The following is a 19898-nucleotide window of genomic DNA, read 5'->3' as shown; positions in this document are numbered from 1 at the left end:
GCTTGCTTCTAATATTTAATTTTCAAACCCCAACTCTACTTCTGAAAAGTCATCATTTTCCAAGACGTGCTGCACAGAACCACACCACTCAGAGCAGACGAGAGTGCTGTGCCCCAGGTGGGGTCCTGTGATTCCTACCGAAACCCACATTAAAACTGAGCTTTCAAAGCCTTGTGTTTAAAAAGCTCAGGGCCAAGATCCATTGACAGGTTCAGACGAGATCAAGGGTAGAGCACAGACAGCCTCCCATGTGGGTAATGCTCTAATCCTCCTCAGAACAGGAATGATTCTCTCTCCCACTGTTAGGGAGTGGCTCCTTTCAGTCATTCAACAGAGCACACTTACTACTAAACATAGCATCAACTTCGTTTAAGTAGTATTTTTATCCTTTTGAGACAGTCTCACTTTATTTATAGCCCGGGCTGGCCCTCAACTCTTGGTGTTCTCCTCCTGCCTCAGCTTCCCAAGTGCTGGAATCACAGAAGCGGGTCATTATACACAGCTAGCAAGCATTTCTTTAAATAACAGATTCTAAGCATACTTTTCCCCCTGGCCAAAGAGTCCTAACATCCAGGACCAGTAACTTTGTTCTGCGGCTTTCTTGCAAAACACAGCTGCTGAACCCCAAGAGACTAATTTTTTTGCACAAAGCTTAAACAAACAAAAAACAGCAACAACAACAAAACACCTTTTTAAAAAAGAAGTGAGGCGGAGTTTGAACTCCAATTAAGGCATTTTTATACAGTCCAACTTTTGAGAATCCTGAAAAGGTTTAACAGGCAATGGGAAAATTACGACAGTCTATAAGAGCACTGCAGAACTATCCCTCATTTCAAACCATCCTGCTGGACATCTCTGTTTCTTAGTTCCTTGGTCTCTTAGTTCCCAACTGCACGGGTTATGTCTTCTGCAGGTCTGGAGAAAATGGGCCAGGAGTGGAAGGTCCATCCAGGCTAGACAGAGTGAATGGTCCATGACTGTTGAGCACAGAAGGGAACTGAGGAGACAAAAGCAGATCAGCATCCTATTACAACCTCTGCTTCCACTTTCTGTCCCTCCTATTCCCCCACGGCAGGACGAACACAAGACACATCCTCTCACAGAAGACTACAATGCATTTCACGTGTGGGGCAGGGTGGGATGGTACACACACAGGCACCATGGCAACAGTGTGACGTCAGAGACCACACTGTAAAGGCTGTTCTCTCCTTCCACCTCTACATGAGTTCCCGGGATCAGACAGGCTGCCAGACTTGCAGAGCGAGTACTTTACCCACTGAGACATCTTGCAGGCCCAAAATATTATTGTGGCAAAGACATACAAACAAAAATTTCTTTGTCCTCCCAGAAGCTATTTGCAATCGATATCCCCGCTGGCAAAGGGAAAATCAGTCTTCTCCATGAACCATTCCTGGGTACACCAACCATACTCCAGACCCCATGACAAGGAGTAATTGGCCAATACAAAACAGACTCCCTGGTTTTTGTTGAATTTTTTTCTTCTGTCTTACTGATCTATTTTTAGTTTTGTCTATTTGATTAACATTTTTTGGTTGGGTTTTTTTTTTGGTTGTTTTCGAGACAGAGTCTCACTCTGTAGACCAGGCTGGCCTCAAACTCACAGAGATCCACCTGCCTCTGCCTCCTGAGTGCTGGGATTAAAAGCATGTGCCACCACCATTCAGCTTTCTGTTGGTTTTTAAGAGATAAACAGGCCATGTATTTATTAGATAGCGAGAAGAGGGGGAGAGAGAGAGAACATGTAGTTGTGTGGGTAAGGAAGTGAGAAGGACGTTGGAGGAGTTGGGGGAGCAGAAAGAATATGATCAAACTATATTGCATAAAAAATGTTTTTAATAATTTTTTTTTAAAAAAACTGTGTTTGTCCTAACAATGTATAGACTAACTCTTTCTAATCTACCTTTACCCTAATGATCCTGATTTAGACCTTCACATCTAACCTCAAAGGGTTAAGAAATTCATTAAATGACAATACTCACTACAGGGGATAGTAACAGGGTCAACCCTGAACTTTCAACAAGAAGTCCAGAGAGGCACGGTGATTACCAGATGCTAATCCTAGAAATAAGAGGCCCAACATTCTTAGAGCGCCTGCACAGCACAGGAGCAGCTTAAGGTTTCAGACCGCTCCACACTCCGCTTCTTCTGGGGAGAACCACTCCCCACATACGGAGAACTAAAAACGTAACAGGGAAAAAACCTCTCGATGCTCTTCCCATACAGTAGCATCCAATAATTTAGGAATTGGGGATGGGGGCAGAGGACACCGGTGATGCATATTCCACACACGCAAGGCTCCAAATCCAATCCCCAATACACCAAAAAACAAACAAACAAACAAATCAGGCAAAAACGGACCGGCCTCAGGGTGGAATCTGGTGCTGGGACCAAATCCACAGCCTAACTACCACTGAGCTACTCAGACCCCTGTCCCTAAGATGTTGAAGGTTTTTTTTTTTCTTTTTTTTGCTTTGTTTTGTTTTTCCTTTTTGTTTTGTCTTGCTTGTTTTTCGAGACAGGGTTTCTCTGTAGCCTCTCCTGGAACTTGCTCTGTAGACCAGGTTGGCCTCCAACTCACAGAGATATGCTTTTTTCTGCCTCCTGACTGCTGTTGTTTTTCCTTTTTTAAAACAGGTGTCTGGCCAGGTAGTGGTGGTGCACACCTTTAATTCTAGCACTCAAGAGGCAGAGACAGGTGGATCTCAGTGAGTTCAAAGCCAGCCTGGTCTACAAAGCAACTTCCAGGAGAGTCAGGAATGTTATACAGAAAAACCCTGTCTCAAAATAAATAAATCCCAGTGTCTGATTCTGTAGCCTAGTATCCCCTGCCGTTCAACATCCACTTTCTACGTCCCTCTCAGGTGCTGCCGTCATAGGCTTGTGCCATCACACCCAGCTCTCCTTATGATATTTCTATTTTTTACAGTATCAGGAACACGTGCCAGGCAAGGATGTCATCACTGAGCTATATAGCCACATTCTTCCTTTATAATATTGAGATCAAGTCTCAAGAAGCTACCCAGGCTGGCCTTGAACTCTGCCTTTGAAGTAAGTGAGATTACAGGCAGGTGGCAGCAGATGTGGCCTTATTTTACTCTTGAAAGAACAAATGATTAATTATAAAACATAAGAAAAGTGCCCAGAGCCAGTCACCCCAGAAGTAAATAAGCCAGCTAGAAGAAGGCCTGCCGTTTATAATCTAAATGCTTGGGGCAGGACAAAGGTGAGATCAGATTACTAAATGTTACTGAATGAGAAGAGCATTAAGTTTTGCAATATTTCATTTTTAATTTTTTTGTATATGAGGAGTGGTTCTCCCTGGGTGAGGGGGAGCATTAAGAGTGATCTGAAACCTCAATACAAGACCCTTCCTAATACCTTGGTGGGGAGATAATACAAAATTCAGCTCCTAAACTTCATAGTTAAGGTGCTGATACAGGCTGGGAAGATGGCTCAGCAGGAAAATGCTGGCATATATCAACTCTGAGAGGTAACTGATACAAGAGTCTCAAGATTTTCCTCTTTAAAAAAAAAGGGGGGGGCGGGCTGGAGAGATGGCTCAGTGGTTAAAAACACTGGCTGCTCTTCCAGAGGACCCGGTTCAATTCCCAGCACCCAAATGGCAGCTCACAACTGTCTGTAACCCCAGTTCCAGGGAACCCAACACTCTCTCACAGATATACATGCAGGTAAAACACCAACACACATAAAATAAAAAGGAATAAATTACTTAAAAATTTTCAAAATGAAAATTATATTAAATGTAATTAAAAGTGGGAACCTACAAACAAGTAATTAAATTTTAAAGAGAGAAACCTACGGGCAGAATCTGCCCCTAACATTGTACCAGAGTCAGGCAGAGCACATTTCTGAGAAGCTGAAATTTTCTATCAGCTAGTAACGTTATAGCTATCCTCGAGTCTTTGTGTAACACACTGCTCAGGTGCTTGTGTCAATCAGCCACTGCAGGGCTCCTTGCAGGAGAGTACCAGTGCAGCACACAGGGTTGTGACTTAGTACTGAAAACATCACTGGTTGATATATTTACTGTTCGCCATTATTACTTTAGTGTTCTCTTAGCACCAGCAGCCTTGGACTTAAATCTCAGTTTCCACTGTGTTTTTAGACAGGGTCACATTATCTTAGGCTGGCCTGGAACTATGTAGCTCAAGCTCACCGTGACCCTCCTCCCTAGTCTCCCAAGTGCTGGGATTACTCTGGGATTACAGGCGTGAGGTCCAGAATTATTCCTCACCTTGCACCTCACATACACACAGCATCGCAGGCTATTCCATCATACATAAGTACAACATGATGACACAAAACAAAAACCACTCAATGATTCCTTTCTCAGAATATGTCCCTGTCAACAGTGGAACACGTGTGCTGCGGGGGACGAAGGGTACTGAGAATGAAAAAGTTTAAGCAGGAATGGGAATGGGAAGGAAGGAGGAGAAAGAAGGGAGTAGGAGATAAACCAAAACCGAAGTACTTTAAAATTCTTAATGGAATTTACTACTTTGTAAGATAATTAAAAAAATATTTTTTAAAAAAAGTAGTTTGAATGAAGATACCTTGCATGGGTGAATAATGCTGTGCCCAGAAGTCATGGGCAATTAAACAAATTGCAGTGGCAAGCACAAGATACCTCCTTATGAGCTGTTGGCCAGGGAGTCCTCAGGAACAATGTAGGCTATTGCTACTGCTCTTGGTTGCCCACCTGTTGCTAAGACCTATTGCTAAAGACACCACGCACTTTGGTTGCAGGTAAGAGAAATCAAGCTGGCTAGCTTTCATAGTGCAGGAACATGGTATGTAGGCCTCTGGAAGAGAAGAGCCACCAGGGATATTACCTGGCAATGGATCTTACATGCTGAAATACTGACCTGCCAGACAACATGTGTACTGGTGCTACTGTACCATCAATATTATGAGAGTCACCAACCACTTTTGTTAATTAGACTTAAAGCCCACTTCACAGCTGAGAGTCCATGCCTAGTACTATAAATCTAGTCAAAGCCCATGGCTGGGGTGTTCATAGGCCTTAAAGGGACATAGTATTATTGTTTTGCTAAATGGACATGTTGTCAACCAGCCTTCTAAATACTTAACATTTTCAGCAAGTGATGAATGCAGCTCTCAACCCCCATAAGAGAAGCTTTTTCTTAAAAAAAAATTATATGTCTGTGTATAGGTTTGTATATGTGAGTGCAGGTGCCCAAAAGGGGGCTGGGAACTGAACTCCAGTCCACAGCAAGAGCAATTTACTCTCTTAAGCGCTGAGCCACTTCTCCAGCTCTAGAGAGGCTTCTTTTTGCAATAAATGATGGTTAATATTGACCCACACCAGAAAAGTGCAGCAAGTAAGTGTCTGTGGCATGGGATATCTATAGTAAACACACACATGCACGCACACACCCCAAGACTCAGGAAGCACTGTGATGGAGCGGACAGAGGATGGGAACAGTGCTGTGATGTACTTTTTTCTCAGTGTGACACGGTGTTTCAGTCATTAACTCACAGCAACTCCAATTACTCACACTAGATCAAGCAAAATCAAGCAAGTCAACATTCCAGCACGGAGAGGAGAGGAGCTGTGACAGTTAAGAGCTGCTGACTGAGGAGGAGTCACTTTTCTTCAGGGGTGTAGCCCCAGATCCAGCAATAAGCCCAAAACCACTCATGCAAGGCAAGTAACCAAAAAACAAAAACAAAACCAAAAGACATAAACATAGGATGATGTGTTGTGAAGAGGGATGAAGAAGGGTTCCAAAGAGAACAGAAGGAGGATAAGCAAGGGGACTAGGTTCTGTATGTGTGTAGGTATGCAATTCCAATCAAAACTGCATTAAATGTGACCTCATACTGGCTTTGTATGTACACACATTAGTAGTATATGTACACAGACTGCCTGATTTACAGCGGTTTAACTTAACAGAGCACAAAAAAATGCCATATGCATTCAACAGAAACTATACCTTGAACATCAGTTTTTTTCTGGGCTAGCAATTTTCAGTATGAAAGTTTCTTGCTATGCTGGGCAGCAACTGAGAGCCACAGTCCCCCAATCACATACTGTACCACAAGGAAAAGCAAAGTACTCTGTAGTTGTGTGTGACAATGACATTGAGCACAACCCTTGTCCATTTCTGCAGTACACATCCCCCAATGACAACAGGCACACCGTGTAATTTACCTGGAAAAGCGTATTAGCACCTTGCAGTCTGGCTGGGCTCAGGGGAGCAAATGGGCTGAGGGTACTCCAGAAGTGGATACTGGAGAGCAAGGGGCTCGGAGTCAGCAAGATGGGTGTCTGCAACACACAAGAAGATCGCTCAAGGACTTGCCAGGATTGCTCGATATTCCAAAGATACAAACAGAATCCACAGAATATGTCCTCCTCCCCAAACATCTCTAAAGCCCAAAATTTTATCATGATGAAAAGCTCAGAAATCCCTTTATAACCTAGGAAAGGTAAAGGCCACAAAATCACTTTATAACCTAACTTTTACCTGGTCTTTCCAAACTAGAAAGCAAACCTAAATCCGGTACAAAAGAACAACAGCCAAGTCCCTATAATATCAGACCATCTGGGGTGATCTTCTCCAAGAGCTCCCCAAGGTGACCAAGTTAATACATAATGTAACTAGGTAAGCACAAAGCCACACATTCCTTCTCTCAAGGCTCTCAGTCACTTGTTTTCTCTCTCCTAAGACAGCAACAGTTTTAAGGGAGTCTCAGATTTTGCTAGAAGGAGACGGAAAGCCTTGCAGATCAAATTTAAGCTCATGTAGCCCAGGCTGCTCTCAAACTGGCTATGTAGTCAAAGATGACCTTTAACCTCTGATCTTCCTGCCTCTACCTCCTGAGTACTGGGATTGCAGGTATGCAGCCCATGTCTGGTTTATTCAATGCTGGGGATGGAGCCCAGGGATCTGTGCATGATAGGCAAGCAGTCCACCATCTGGGCTACATCCTCGGCCCAAGAACAATGAATTTTAAAAGATAAAATGGCAAATCTTTTTTGTTTTGCAGATTCTAGTTAAGGTAAAGTAATGAATTTCCCAGTTTATATATAACCTTTCTAAGACAGCCCTAATTAGCAGAAATTGAATTTTACAGGTATAAACTCTCGAGACAATTTAAAAAGTGAATAAACGCAGTCCTGCTTAAGAGGAAGAGCAAATTACCTGTGAGAAAAGTGCTGGTGTAAGAGACGCTGTTGGGAGCGATGGACTTAAGATCCCCAGAGGGCTGGGGTCACTGCCTGTGACCACAAGGGCAGGCGTCAGTTCTAACCCTTTGGGCTTCTTGGATCTTGATGAGTTATTTGTTTTGTCCTTTTCTGGCAAAGCTGAATCCTCATTTTTAGTCTCCAGTGACAAGTTCTCTGGAAGTTCCATTGGCTGAGAAGCCACTGAGTCGATGTCTGTGTCAATGTCTGGGTTAGAACTCAATGGCGGAGAAGGCGTCCTAGGAGGGGGTGCGGAGGGAACAGGAGAAGTGGGGTTAAAGGTGGTAGCCAGAATGGATGCAGAGGCTGGAGCTTCCAGAGAAGGTAGTGTGGGAGGAACCAGTGTCTCCAAAGCTTGGATAGTTTCTTCAGAAGACGGAGAAATGCTTGGGCTTGCTGAGAAGGTGATGGCAACAGGGTCGATGGGTGGCTTTTTAGCAGGTGTTGTTACAAATTTGATGACAGTTGGTGTTGGCTCCTGAGGTTTTTTCTCTGCCAGTTTTTCAGCTGGATTTTCTATCTTTATTGACTTGAAAAGCTTCTTATTGGAGGTGTTCAAAGAGTTGAGAGTAAATGAAGAATACAAACCAGAGTGTATGTAGTCATTCCGACTAGATGTCTTGGCTGTAGGTTGAGGTGCCCGTTCCTTTACCCCGCTCTCAGCATCTTTGGAACTGCTGGCTTCAATGGAAGTTAGAGTTTCACAGTCTCCCTCAATCCTGCCTACTGTCAGTGGATCCATTTTCAAAATCTCTGGGTAAGAGACAAACTTGTACACAAACTTCTGACCATTCACTTTTTTAATGATGTTCTGTAGACAGAAAAGATAAGCACACTTAAAGTTACTAATAAATTTACATCTCACAATTCATGCAAAAGGGAACCTAATGAGTGCCCTATTTGAGAACTATGCATAGCTTTAAAAAAGCTTCAAAAGCATCAATATTCATCTACCCAGGCCAAACACAATGCCTGCTCAGAGAAATTAAAGCAGTTCAAAGCCTCCTGAGCAACTGGACTAAAACAGCACATAGGAGCTGAGGTTGTGATTGTCTGACTCTCTCCATCAAACACCTGTATTAAATCAGAACTCACTGAACTCCAATCTCAAACGGGTCCAGTGGAGTAAACCATAAGCATTCTGAGGAAACTAAGGGGTCCCAGAGCATGACCTTACCTCAGGAAGGCCAAAAAGGTCAGCTCCTGCAAGACGGAGGAAGCAACAGCTCAGACTTTTACTCTAAGTCTATTCTTTGGAGGTGTGTATTTTTCTCCAAGAAAATATTCAAAAGTCATAAGATAGTAAAAAATAAAATTCTGGGCTAGAGAGATGGCCCAGTGGTTAAGAGCATGAACCTGAGCTCAGTTCCCAGACCCACGTCAGGTAGCTAACAACTGTTGGTAACTCCAGTTCCAATGGGGGGCGATGCCCTCTTCTGGCACCTGGGGGCACTATATGTACATGACACACAGACATCCAAGCCTGATTACCTGGATTTGATCCCTGGGACGCCCATGATGGGAGGAGAGAACTAACAAGTCGTCCTCTGACCTCCACATGGGTACCGATGAAGATAATATTTAAAAACGTTTAAGGAGTCTGTCGGAATATAATCAAAATCACTTAAGTTGTTAAATAAACTGAGCTAAGTAAGCCACAGTAGTACTCAACACCTTGTTTTGAGGTTCTCTGTATAGTGTCAGGGTCAGGGCAGGTGCTTACCTTTACATAGTAGTATCTAAGGGCTCTGCTGAGCTTATCATAATTCATATTAGGCTTGTTCTTGCGAATTCCCCAGAGACGAGCCACCTCCTCAGCCTGCAGAAGCTTGAACTCCCCATTGTTAGATGTCCAGCAGATCATGTGCTCATTCTGAGGTTCCTGCAGGAGCTGAAGAAGGAACTGCCACAGAGTGATGGCACTGTCCATAGCAATGGGCTGGAAGAGCATACGGATAGGGGAGACAGTTACTTAATGCCAACAGGCACCGTGTTAAGTGTTCTAAGTGCCCTGCACAACACTCCTGCAAGATACATACTACTCCACCATCATTCCACGCGTCAAAAGGGAGATTAACACTGGGCTAAGTATCTTGTCCAAGGACACACAGCAAATGCTAACACTAAGACTTATGCCTAGGAAACCTGAATCCAGAGCTCACATTCTTAGATAAGCTATGCTACTCAGGTTTTGTTTCAACAGTGTCTCCTGTGTGGCCTTGGCTGGCCTTAAACTCACAGTTCTCCTGTCTCAGTCAGTCAAGCACTGGGATTAAATTATGTACCACTATGGCCAGCTCCCTTAAGAATCTTTTTAAAAATATTTTATTTTGAATTATGTGCATTATGCGTGTGTATGTGTGTGTCTGTGTGTGCATTTGTGGACATGACAGTGTCCCACAGGGGCCAAAAGGGGTTGTCAGAGCCCCTAGAGCTGGATGGAGTGCTTGACATGAGTGTTGGGAACCAAACAAGTTCCCAAAAGCAGTACACACTCTTAACAGCTGAGCCATCTCTCCAGCCCTCAGCTTCACAGGTCTTAAGCATGGCTGGGTATGGCTCAGCAGCATACCCAGTGCATGCAGGAGGCCTTGGGTTCCATCTCCAGCATGACAGGAAAAAAAGTTACCTCCGAACAAGCAGCTTCCAAGGAAAATAAAACTGGTTGCATAAAGATAGGAGTGAGCTAAAGTCTGGAAGTCAACAGAGGGTCAGTTCTTAACTTTTACCTTCAGAGTCTCAGAAGACCACCATTTCAGTGTCTAGCTAAAAGCCCACTGCGCTTATCTGACAAGGGGTGTGTCTAGGAGGCTGAAGTGGAGGGAACAATTTGTTCCTAGTCCAACTGGTATTTCTCCTCTAAACAGTAAGCACCATGGCAGGGTAGTTTACATATAAATTGGCAATGCTGAGAAGTCAACAAAATGTTCCCCAATTCAATCTGCAAGGTCTGTTACCACAGCCTACAGAGTTTCTTCTATTTAATTAGTGATCAGGACAGGAACAGAAGAAAAAGCCTTCAATGTTGGGGTCTTCAGTTGCACCATTCTCAATTCCAGCTAGCCTGCACTGGAGCTGGTTAACGCTGTGCTGTGGGACTGTCCAGCACACTGCAGCTGGCTCCACAGCTCCCTGCCCACGAGACATTAATCCCCTTGCCACTGAGACCATCTCTGCAATCAAATCATCCCAGCTGACAACCACTCTCCCAGACAGCATGCAGAAAGGTGGTGCTCTCACAGGGACATTTTCCAGACAGAACTTCAAGGGAAGAATTCCTTACACAGCAGCTCTGACAGGATCAACATACGATTATTCACATGAGACAAAGTGACTGAACGTCTTCACAATAAAATCAGAAAAAAACCTCGTTCTCTAGGAATGAAATCCCAGCAGGTCAGACAGAAGAGGGTTTGAAGACAGGCGAGTTCTACTGAAACACTACACAGACAGGCAAACTGAACTACATCAAAACGGCAAACTGTGCTGTGCCAGCAAACAATCCCCCCTGTATGTTCTAACCCCAAAACACTCTCACAAATCATGTGTCATAAAAGGAATTTGAACCCGAAGCAGGTAAACAACTCTTATAGCATAAAAAGAAAAGCCGGGTACTGGAATCTCTCCACAGAAAAGCTGGAAATAGCCAATAAGCTCTCGGAAAGATCTCCCCATCATTAAGAATAGAAACTCAAAAACAAGCAAAACCCACCGTATGCCTCCTGTAACCAGAAAGAGCAACAATAAGCTGACGAAGATAGAAACTGAAACTCACACGTTGCTGGTAGAAATATTAAATGCAATTCCGCTATAGCTAAGTTTACCACATGACCAGGTACACGTCTAGATAGAAACAAATGTCCACAGAAGAGCTACATGGTAGCACATACCTTTAAGTCCAACTCTAGGAGGCAGAAGCAGGCAGAGTTCTGTGAGCTCAATGCCAGCCTGGTCAACATAGCAAGTTCTAAGCCAGCCAGAAATGCATTGCAAAACTGTCTCAAAACAAAAAACAAAACCAGAAATGTTCATAGCAGATTTTAATCATAAATCATAAGCATAGAATCAATTCAAATGTTTATCCAACTTATGATTGGAATAATAAAATACAATATAGTACATAGGTTGCAGTATTATTCAGCCATTAAAAGAAACCAAGAGTACAAGATTAACTCAAAAAAATCCGTAGCCCTCTTTTACACAGATGATAAATGGGATGAGAAAGAAATCAGAGAAACATCACCCTTCACAATAGCCACAAATAACATAAAATATCTTGGAGTAACTCTAACCAAACAAGTGGAAGACCTGTATGACAAGAACTTAAAATCTTTGAAGAAAGAAATTGAAGAAGACACCAGAAAATGGAAAGATTTCCCATGCTCTTGCATAGGTAAAATTAACATAGTAAAAACGGCAATCTTACCAAAAGTAATCTACAAATTCAATGCAATACTCATCAAAATCCCAGCAAAATTCTTCACAGACCTCGAAAGAACAATACTCAACTTCATATGAAAAAGAAAAAAACCCAGGATAGCCAAAACAATCCTGTATAATAAAGGAACTTCTGGAGGCACCACAATCCCTGACTTCAAACTCTACTACAAAGCTACAGTACTGAAAACAGCCTGGTATTGGCAGAAGAACAGACAGGAGGACCAATGGAACCGAACAAAAGACCCAGATATCAATCCACACATCTTCGAACACCTGATTTTTGACAAAGAAGCAAATAAATATATATATATATATGGAAAAAAGAAAGCATATTCAACAAATGGTACTGGTATAACTGGATATCAACATGTAGAAGAATGAAAATAGACCCATATCTATCATCATGCACAAAACTCAAGTCCAAACGGATCAAAGACCTCAACATAAAACCAACCACATTGAACCTCAAAGAAGAGAAAGTGGGAAGTACACTTGAAAGCATTGGCACAGGACACTAATTCCTAAATATAATCCAGTAGCACAGTCACTGAGAAAAACAATAAATGGACCTCTTGAAACTGAGAAGCTTAATTTAAAGCAAAGGACACGGTCAACAAGATAAAATGGCAACCTACAGAATGGGAAAAAAATCTTCAACAACCCCACATCGGACAGAGGGCTGATCTCCAAAATATACAAAGAACTCAAGAAATTGGTTATCAAAAGAACAAATAATCCAATAAAAAAAATGGGGTACAGACTTAAATAGAGAACTCTCAACAGAGGACTCTAAAATGGCTGAAAGAGACTTAAGGAAATGCTCAACATCCTTAGCCATCAGAGAAATGCAAATCAAAACAACTCTGAGATTTCATACATCTGTAAGAATGGCCAAGATCAAAAACACTGATGACAACTTATGCTGGAGAGGATGTGGGGGTAAAGGGAACACTCCTCTATTGCTGGTGGGAATGCAAGCTGGTACAGGCCCTTTGGATGTCAGTGTGGCGATTTCTCAGAAAATTAGGAAACAACCTTCCTCAAGATCCAGCAATACCACTTTTGGGTATATAGCCAAAGGATGCTCAAATGTACTACAAGGACGTGTGCTCAACTATGTTCATAACAGCATTGTTTGTCATAGCCAGAACCTGGAAACAACCTAAACACCCCTCGACCGAAGAATAGATAAGAAAATGTGGTACATTTACACAGCGGGGGGTGGGGGTGGAATCTTGAAATTTGCAGGCAAATGGATGGATCTAGAAAACATCATATTGAGTGAGGTAACACAGACCCAGAAAGACAAATATCATATGTTCTCACTCATAAGTGGCTTTTAGACATAAAGCAAAGGAAAACCAGCGTACAATTCACAATCCCAGAGAAAATAAACAAAGAGGACCCTAAAAGAGACATGCATGGATCTAATCTATATGGGAAGTAGAAAAAGACAAGATCTCCTGAGTAAATTGGAAGTGTGGGGATCATGGGAGAGGGTAGAAGAGTAGCGGGGAGGAAGAGAGGGGAGTGGAGAAAAATATATAGCTCAATAAAAACAATTAAAAGTAAAAGATTTGTCTCATATGGTCAGAAAATACTGCAGATGTTTAGTAAAGCCAGGTCCGGATGCAGAAAAACCTCTAAAAAGGTACAGTATGAGCCAGGCGGTGGTGGCGCACGCCTTTAATACTAACACTCGGGAGGCAGAGGCAGGCGGATCTCTGTGAGTTCGAGGCCAGCCTGGTCTTCAAGAGCTAGTTCCAAGACAGGCTCCAAAGCTATAGAGAAACCCTGTCTCAAAAAAAAAAAAAAGTACAGTATGTTTAAAAATGTGCTTTAGTTGCTGAAGAAAATGCATATAGACTGTCATTGAAAAAAAGTAAATAGTTTATAAATAGCAAAATAAAGTCTTTAAAGAGAGTAAAGTAATAAAAAAACATAGCCATGTAAAGATGGGAAATACAGTATGTCTGGATCCTGTATGGTGCTTTGTTGACTTTCAATTTTTTAAATGGTAATGTACAAAAACAATAGCTGCTGTGAGACACTGGATTGTAGAAACTGCTAAATTAAACACACATATATATGTATTTTTTTAAATGAATCAAGAGGGGCAGAAAGATGGCTCAGTTATTAAAGCACTTGCTGTACAAGCATGAGGGCTGAGTTCAAATTCCCAGAATCTACATAAAGCAGCAATGAACATCTGTAACCCCAGTGTCCAGGGAAATGTGAGTAGACAGGAGAATCCCTACAAGCTCAGGGTAGTTGGCTGGAATACACGGTGGCAGAACGAGAAACTGTCTCATACTGTCTCATATGGAAGGGGACAGCTAACACTGGAGGCTGTCCTGGTACATTATGTTACACACATACACACAACACACACAAAACATGAACTCACATACAAAGATAAAAACACTATTAAGTTAATAAATGACTCTGGATAAAAGCACTTGCTATACAAACATGATGCCTTAGGGTTTCTATTGCTGTGAAGAGACACCATGACCACAGCAACTCTTATGAAGGAAACATTTCATTAGGTGGCTCGCTTACAGTTTCAGTTTGGCCCATTATCATCAGAGCAGGGAGTATGGTGGTGTGCAGGCAGATGTGGAGCTCGTAGCTGAGAGGCCTACACCTTGCAGGTAGCAGGAAGTTAACTGACTCACTGAGCAGTATCCCAAGCATAGGAAACCTCAAAGCCCTCCCCCAAAATGACACACTTCCTCCAACAAGGCCATACCACTCCAACAAAACCACACCTCCTAATAGTGTTACTCCCTATGAGATTACAGGGGCAGTTACATTTGGACAACCACATCTGACAACCCGAGTTTGTTGTGAAGAACGCACAGTGGAAGAAAGGAACTGGTTCCTCATAGTAGTACACACACACACACAACACACACATACACACACATACACAAAACACACTTTTTTCAAAAAAAAAATAAAAAAGGAAAGGGAAGGGAAGGAAAGAAGGAAGGAAGAAACCAAGTACTGACACAGCACAGACGAACCTTGAAAACATCACAGAAGTGAAAAGCACCAGCCACAGAGGGCCAGTGAGTGGCTCCAGTGATATGAAATGTTCAGACCAGACCATTCCACTGACCAAAGGGAGATCAATGTGGCTGAGCCAGCTGAGGGAGACGGAGAAGCATCAAGTGGAAGGAGCAGTGGGGAGAAAATTGGAGAATGAAAGCTGATGAGCACAGGCTTCTTTTTGGGTGGCTGAAAACGTTCTCAGCCAAGATTGCAGAGATTCCATTCTGTATGGATTAAAAAGCACTCAACTAAATGCTCTCGGCAGGTGATGCCACTCTCAATGAAGATGTTTAAAACAAACAAACCTAACGCAACCAACATTACAAAATCTGGGCATGAGAAGACCAAGCCAAACAATACATGACTCAGAGGACGGATGAGTGAGCAGCAGCCAGGAAAATGTCTGGGTTTTTAGAACTGCTCTCTAGCACGAAAGCGCCTTCCTTTCATCCTTAGCTACCAGTTTTGATGCTGTCTGTGCAGGCACTGCAATCCAAAAGTAGAGACAGTAAAATAGAAGAGCGATGCCTCCCACAGTCAGATCTGATGAAGTGAGACAGGAATCCCAGGCTTCTGCATCAGTCAAGCACTCCTCCAGGCCTGAGAAAAGCTGCTTCTCCATCCAGCCACAGCCTTGCCAGCATTAAACACCAGAGACTACAATACCAACCCACAACGAGCTCCTTTCATGCTAAGTAACCAGCCCACTAGACACGGTTCCCACAGCTTCAAGAGTGGCAGGGGAGGGCATGATCCGTCATTGTTTTGAGTTTCCCAAACAGACCTTTATTTTTTTTTATTTTGATGTCTATTCTTATAACAATTCTTATATCTATTCTTGTTCTTTTTATTAGTAGTTTCCCAATTTGGGCAATTATATTCTAGTCCAGCCAATTAAAACTACTCCAATAAATAGGAGCCTAAAGGAAAAACATATTTCAGACATTACCATCACATCAAGAATGTCTGTAGGAGCCTTGCCTGGTGGTGCATGCCTTTAATTCCAGCACTCAGGAGGCAGAGGCAGGTAGATCTCTGTGAGTTCACGGCCAACATGTTCCAGGACAGCTGATCTATTACAATAAACTTGTACGCCTCAGCATTTGGGAAGCAGAGACTCAAGAGATCAAGGCCACCCTGACCTGTATGAGACCATGCCTCAAGACAGTAAAAACACAACACCAAAAATGTGTAGTGCTGGGGATCAAACCCAAGGTTTCACACAGGAAACATGGGCTCGACTACTGAGCTACAATTCTCAACCCATAATTCAATTTCTGTGTCAAGTTCTTCTTTTAATGAACTCCTAACTACACAGTAGAAATTCTTCACTTTAGTTCCTACAAGTATGATATTAATTATGAACTTCAATGATTTCCTCAACTGTAATAGGAAACTGGGCTTGGCATGCCGACATACACCTTTAATCCCAGCACTCTGAGGCAAAGGCAGTTGGACCTCTGTGAGTTCTTAGCTAGTAGTCTATACAGCGAGTTCCAGGCCAGCTAGGGCTACATGAGATGCTGTCTCCAGGTGAAATAGGCCAGGTGCATGACTATAATCCTGGCTCTCCTGACCATGAAGAAAGCATGGAGGGCTGTGTGTATGACATATTGACAGACAGGAACAGATACACAATACATGAACAAAGACAGAGTCTAATTAACAACAGTTAATGCTTTAAAGGTTGTTTGCTGTTGTTGTTGTTGTTTTTCGAGACAAGGTTCCTCTGTAAAACAGCCCTGGCTGTCCTGGAACTCACTTTGTAGATCAGGCTGGCCTGGAACTCTCAGAGATCTAACAATAAAGGCGTGCGCCCCCAGAGCCCGGCCAAAGGTTTTTTATAAATATAACAAAGGCAGACTTAAATGGATCCAACTGAAGGAATCTGATCGTTGACAGGTTAAATGCTAGAGAAGGTTTAACACTCAAAGACCAAGCTCTAAGCTACACGCAAAGAAAGGACTGGAGCGGGGCTGGAGAGCAGCCCAGCAATGGAGCGCTTGTCTAGCATTCTTGAGAACAAGGGTGGTTAGATGGTTAGCACCGCACATAGGCAATGAAAGCTGCTGCTAACTTCACCAAGGAGTGCAAGGAAAAAGAACAGGCGACCCTGGGGTGCAGATCAGCTGATGAACACCTGCTACAGACTGGGGTTTGGGTACCCAACACAAGGAAGGGAGGGAGAGAAAGCACAAAGATGAGTGAGAGTCACAGGATCCTACGGACAGGATATTAAATGTATATTTCCCCCCTTTGGGAGGGGGGGGGGCTGGTGACTGAGTAGCTATCACTCAGGACATTCCCAGACTCAAATATATAATGGTATCCCAAAACTTAAAGTATTTCCCAAAAAATATAATGAACTCCACGTAAGCAGTTCCCACTTTCAAATAAAACCAAGGATCAAGGAACAAAGAGTTCCTACGGGGGAAAGTTGAACCATACTGTTTTAATGAAAATACCACCGCCAGCTGGGAATACAGAAGCTTCAAGTTCTGTGCGCGGGGAGAAAGGAAAAGATTTCTGACCCTAGAACGACACACAGGCAGCCGTTCTGCTGAAGGAATCTTACTTAAAATGACCTAACCTTCAAATTGCAACAGCTCGAGAAAAAAAAAGCCAACTGTGTCTTCTGACTTCACCCAAGAAATTCCCCTTATTTCCTGCGGATGCCTGTTAAGATTCCTCGCCCAAAAGATGTTTCCAATGCTGTTCGGAGGAAAGGCTTGCCACAGCTGTACAGTAAGCGAGGAGGGTTGCTGAAAAGGAAAGAAAGAAAAAGCCGTGGCCGGATAGACAGCGGGCTTGGGGAAGGAAAGAACGCGGCGTGAGGCCGCACATCCAGAGATCAAAGTGCGGGGAGACGCAAACCTCCGGCCCGTGGGCGAGCCAAGAAAGTACTTTCACTTTCCAACTTCCTGCCACTGCAACAAGTTAAAACTGTTCCCCTCCACCCCACCCAAGCAACAAAAACCGCTGCCTTCCGCCTAAGGGACTTCTCACAACCCACCGTGGTGCGGGAAGGGCGGAGGGGGCGCTCCGGCGAGCACCTGAGCGCCGCGGAGCAGCTCCCTAGGCGAGCGCGCCACCAGGCCCCGCCCGCAACAGCCAAGCCCCGCCCTCTCCGCCGTCCGGTCCCGCCCCCACCGCCGCCACCGCCGCCGCCGGGCGCATTTCCTGCCGCGCCCGCAGCCCCCGCCCGGCCCGCGCAGAACCGGGCTGAGGGGCGGTGGTGCGAGACCCCGGCGGGGCATGGGTGTGCCGCTCACCAGGCCGTGCGCGCGGGAATCCTCCACGGCCTCAAACGCGGTGCTCGACTCCGACCGCTCCTCACGCTAGGAACTCAAGGACAGCGCAGCAACCGCGGCGACCCCCGCGCCGGGGCCCGAGAAGGCGGCGGCGGCCGAGCCGAGCCAGCCGCGTGCCTGCAGCCGCCCGCATCTCCAGCCGCAGGTCTCGAGCCCCGCCCTCCGCCCCCGCACACGCGGCTGGGGCGGCGAAGTGGCTAGTTGGGCTGCCACTCGCCAGACCCGCGCTCTACGGCCCGGCTCCCCCGTCACTTCGCGGCCGCCGCCACTCTCAAACCCCCCCGGCACAGCCGGGGCCCTTCCTCGACGCCGTCGCCTTGCGTCACTTCCGGGGGAGGGGCCGAGCCCCGAAGCCCGTATTTTGTTTCTGGCCCTGGGCTCGCGTTTGCACCCTATTAGGCCGTCCGGTGCCCTCGCTCTGGGGCCTCCAGCTCGGCGGGACGTTCGTCCTTCCCCGCAAGCCCAAAGTCGGGCCTGGGACGTCAGGGGTCGCAGCTTGCGGAGAGCTCGGTGACAGCGGAATTGACGTGTAAGGGCGACGCCCTCCGCGGAGCCTCCACCACCCCTTGATCATTATCATTGACATAAACAGCCTCTCTGGTGCTGTGGGAAAAGCTTTCCGGTTTACCAACTGTGCTAGTTCCAGGACTTCAAGTGACTTTATTTTTATTTTTGTTGAGAGAGCGTTTCAACACGTAACTCTTGCCGGCTTACACGCACAAAAGATTCGCCGCCCTCTACCTCCTGAGTGCCAGGATTACAAATGTGCACCACCTTGCCTGGCCTAAGTGACTTTCGTTAACGAATATAAATAAGGCCTGGCGGAGGTGGCGCAGGCCATTAATCTTAGCACTCAGGAGGCACAAGCAGGTGAATCTCTTGAGTTCCAGAACAGCCAAAACCACACAAAGAAACCCTGTCCAAAAAAAAAGAAAAAAGAAAGAAAGAAATTGAAACGCCAGTTAATCGTCTGTAAGGTGACTGAGAGAACCGAGTCTTAAAGTTGTAACTACTAAAGAAGGGGTGCACAGGTTTGCAATATGGGTCTCTCAATATGTTCGAATTCTAAAGGCTGAGGCGGTTAAGAGCTTCAGGCTAGCCGGGCTGCACAGTAAGACCAAGTCTCCCTGACCCACCAAACAAACGAGTGTGTCTGTTATTTACTTAGGCTTTTTGAGACAGGGCTTCTGCAGTTCACACCTTGAACTCTCAGCAATTCTGTCTCTGCATCTTCAGTGTTAGGATGATAAGGGCAAGCAACCAAGCCGGTTCATAGAAATTTGCTTTGTTTTTGGAAACAAGATTTCATGAAGTCCATGCTAAGGTTGACTTTGAACTCCTGATCCCGTGTTTTCTACCTCCCAAGTGATGAGATTATGGACTTTCAACACCATGCCCAGTTTCATGTGTATATTTTTAAAAATATATCAACGTGATTTTATTTTATTATTTTATCTTTGAGAATTTCATACATGCACACAGTATATTTCAATCATATTCACCTTCCCTCACCATCCAACTCCTCCCAGATACCCCATGTGCCCCTTTCAACTTGATGTCCTCTTTTTCTTGTTGCTTGTTAAATAACCCGGAGTCCAGTTAGTGTTGCTCATGTATGTACAGGTGTGAGGCCATCCACTGGGGCACCGTCATCAACCAGGGACCCATTCCTAAAGAAAACTGACTCTTTCTCCAAGCAATCATCAGGAGCCAAGAGCTCTTCAGCTGGGGGCAGGATTTCTATTGCTATTCGTACTGGAATGTTGGCTGCTAGCTCTTGTACCGATCTTTTCACAGGCGACCATGGCCACTGTGGATTCATGAGTGCAGAGGCA

General features: G+C 44.6%; 1 protein-coding gene across 3 annotated transcripts; it reads right to left on the bottom strand.

Annotated features, from left to right (window-relative positions):
• On the bottom strand, positions 1-18164 carry Elk4 (ETS transcription factor ELK4). Of its 3 annotated transcripts, none has more exons than XM_075987889.1 (5): positions 17766-17846; positions 8979-9194; positions 7212-8066; positions 6218-6334; positions 1-997 (listed from the first exon to the last, which is right to left on the bottom strand). In XM_075987889.1, the coding sequence occupies exons 2-5, from the start codon at positions 9183-9185 to the stop codon at positions 899-901; spliced, it is 1278 nt and encodes a 425-aa protein (XP_075844004.1). In that variant the 5' UTR covers positions 9186-9194; positions 17766-17846; the 3' UTR covers positions 1-898. The 3 variants fall into 3 exon arrangements, with proteins under 3 accessions (XP_075844004.1, XP_075844002.1, XP_075844003.1); XM_075987887.1 differs by lacking the exon at positions 17766-17846 and adding an exon at positions 18025-18164 and having other exon boundaries at positions 761-997; XM_075987888.1 differs by lacking the exon at positions 17766-17846 and adding an exon at positions 17343-17448 and having other exon boundaries at positions 761-997.
• Positions 18165-19898: the final 1734 nt, after the last annotated feature.

This window comes from Microtus pennsylvanicus, chromosome 10 (genome assembly GCF_037038515.1).
Source record: "Microtus pennsylvanicus isolate mMicPen1 chromosome 10, mMicPen1.hap1, whole genome shotgun sequence".
NCBI lineage: Eukaryota > Metazoa > Chordata > Mammalia > Rodentia > Cricetidae > Microtus > Microtus pennsylvanicus.
This window is presented reverse-complemented; position numbering and strand designations above follow the sequence as displayed.

What these genes read in the sequence shown, in the direction of transcription:
- Elk4 (XM_075987887.1), bottom strand. Translation starts at nt 9,185, where the DNA reads ATGGACAGTGCCATCACTCTGTGGCAGTTCCTTCTTCAGCTCCTGCAG. An exon ending in TTAGATACTACTATGTAAAG is followed by an intron (nt 8,067 to 8,978) that starts GTAAGCACCTGC and finishes TTCTGTCTACAG; the next exon opens with AACATCATTAAAAAAGTGAA. An exon ending in GTGCTAATACGCTTTTCCAG is followed by an intron (nt 998 to 6,217) that starts GTAAATTACACG and finishes TTGTCTCCTCAG; the next exon opens with TTCCCTTCTGTGCTCAACAG.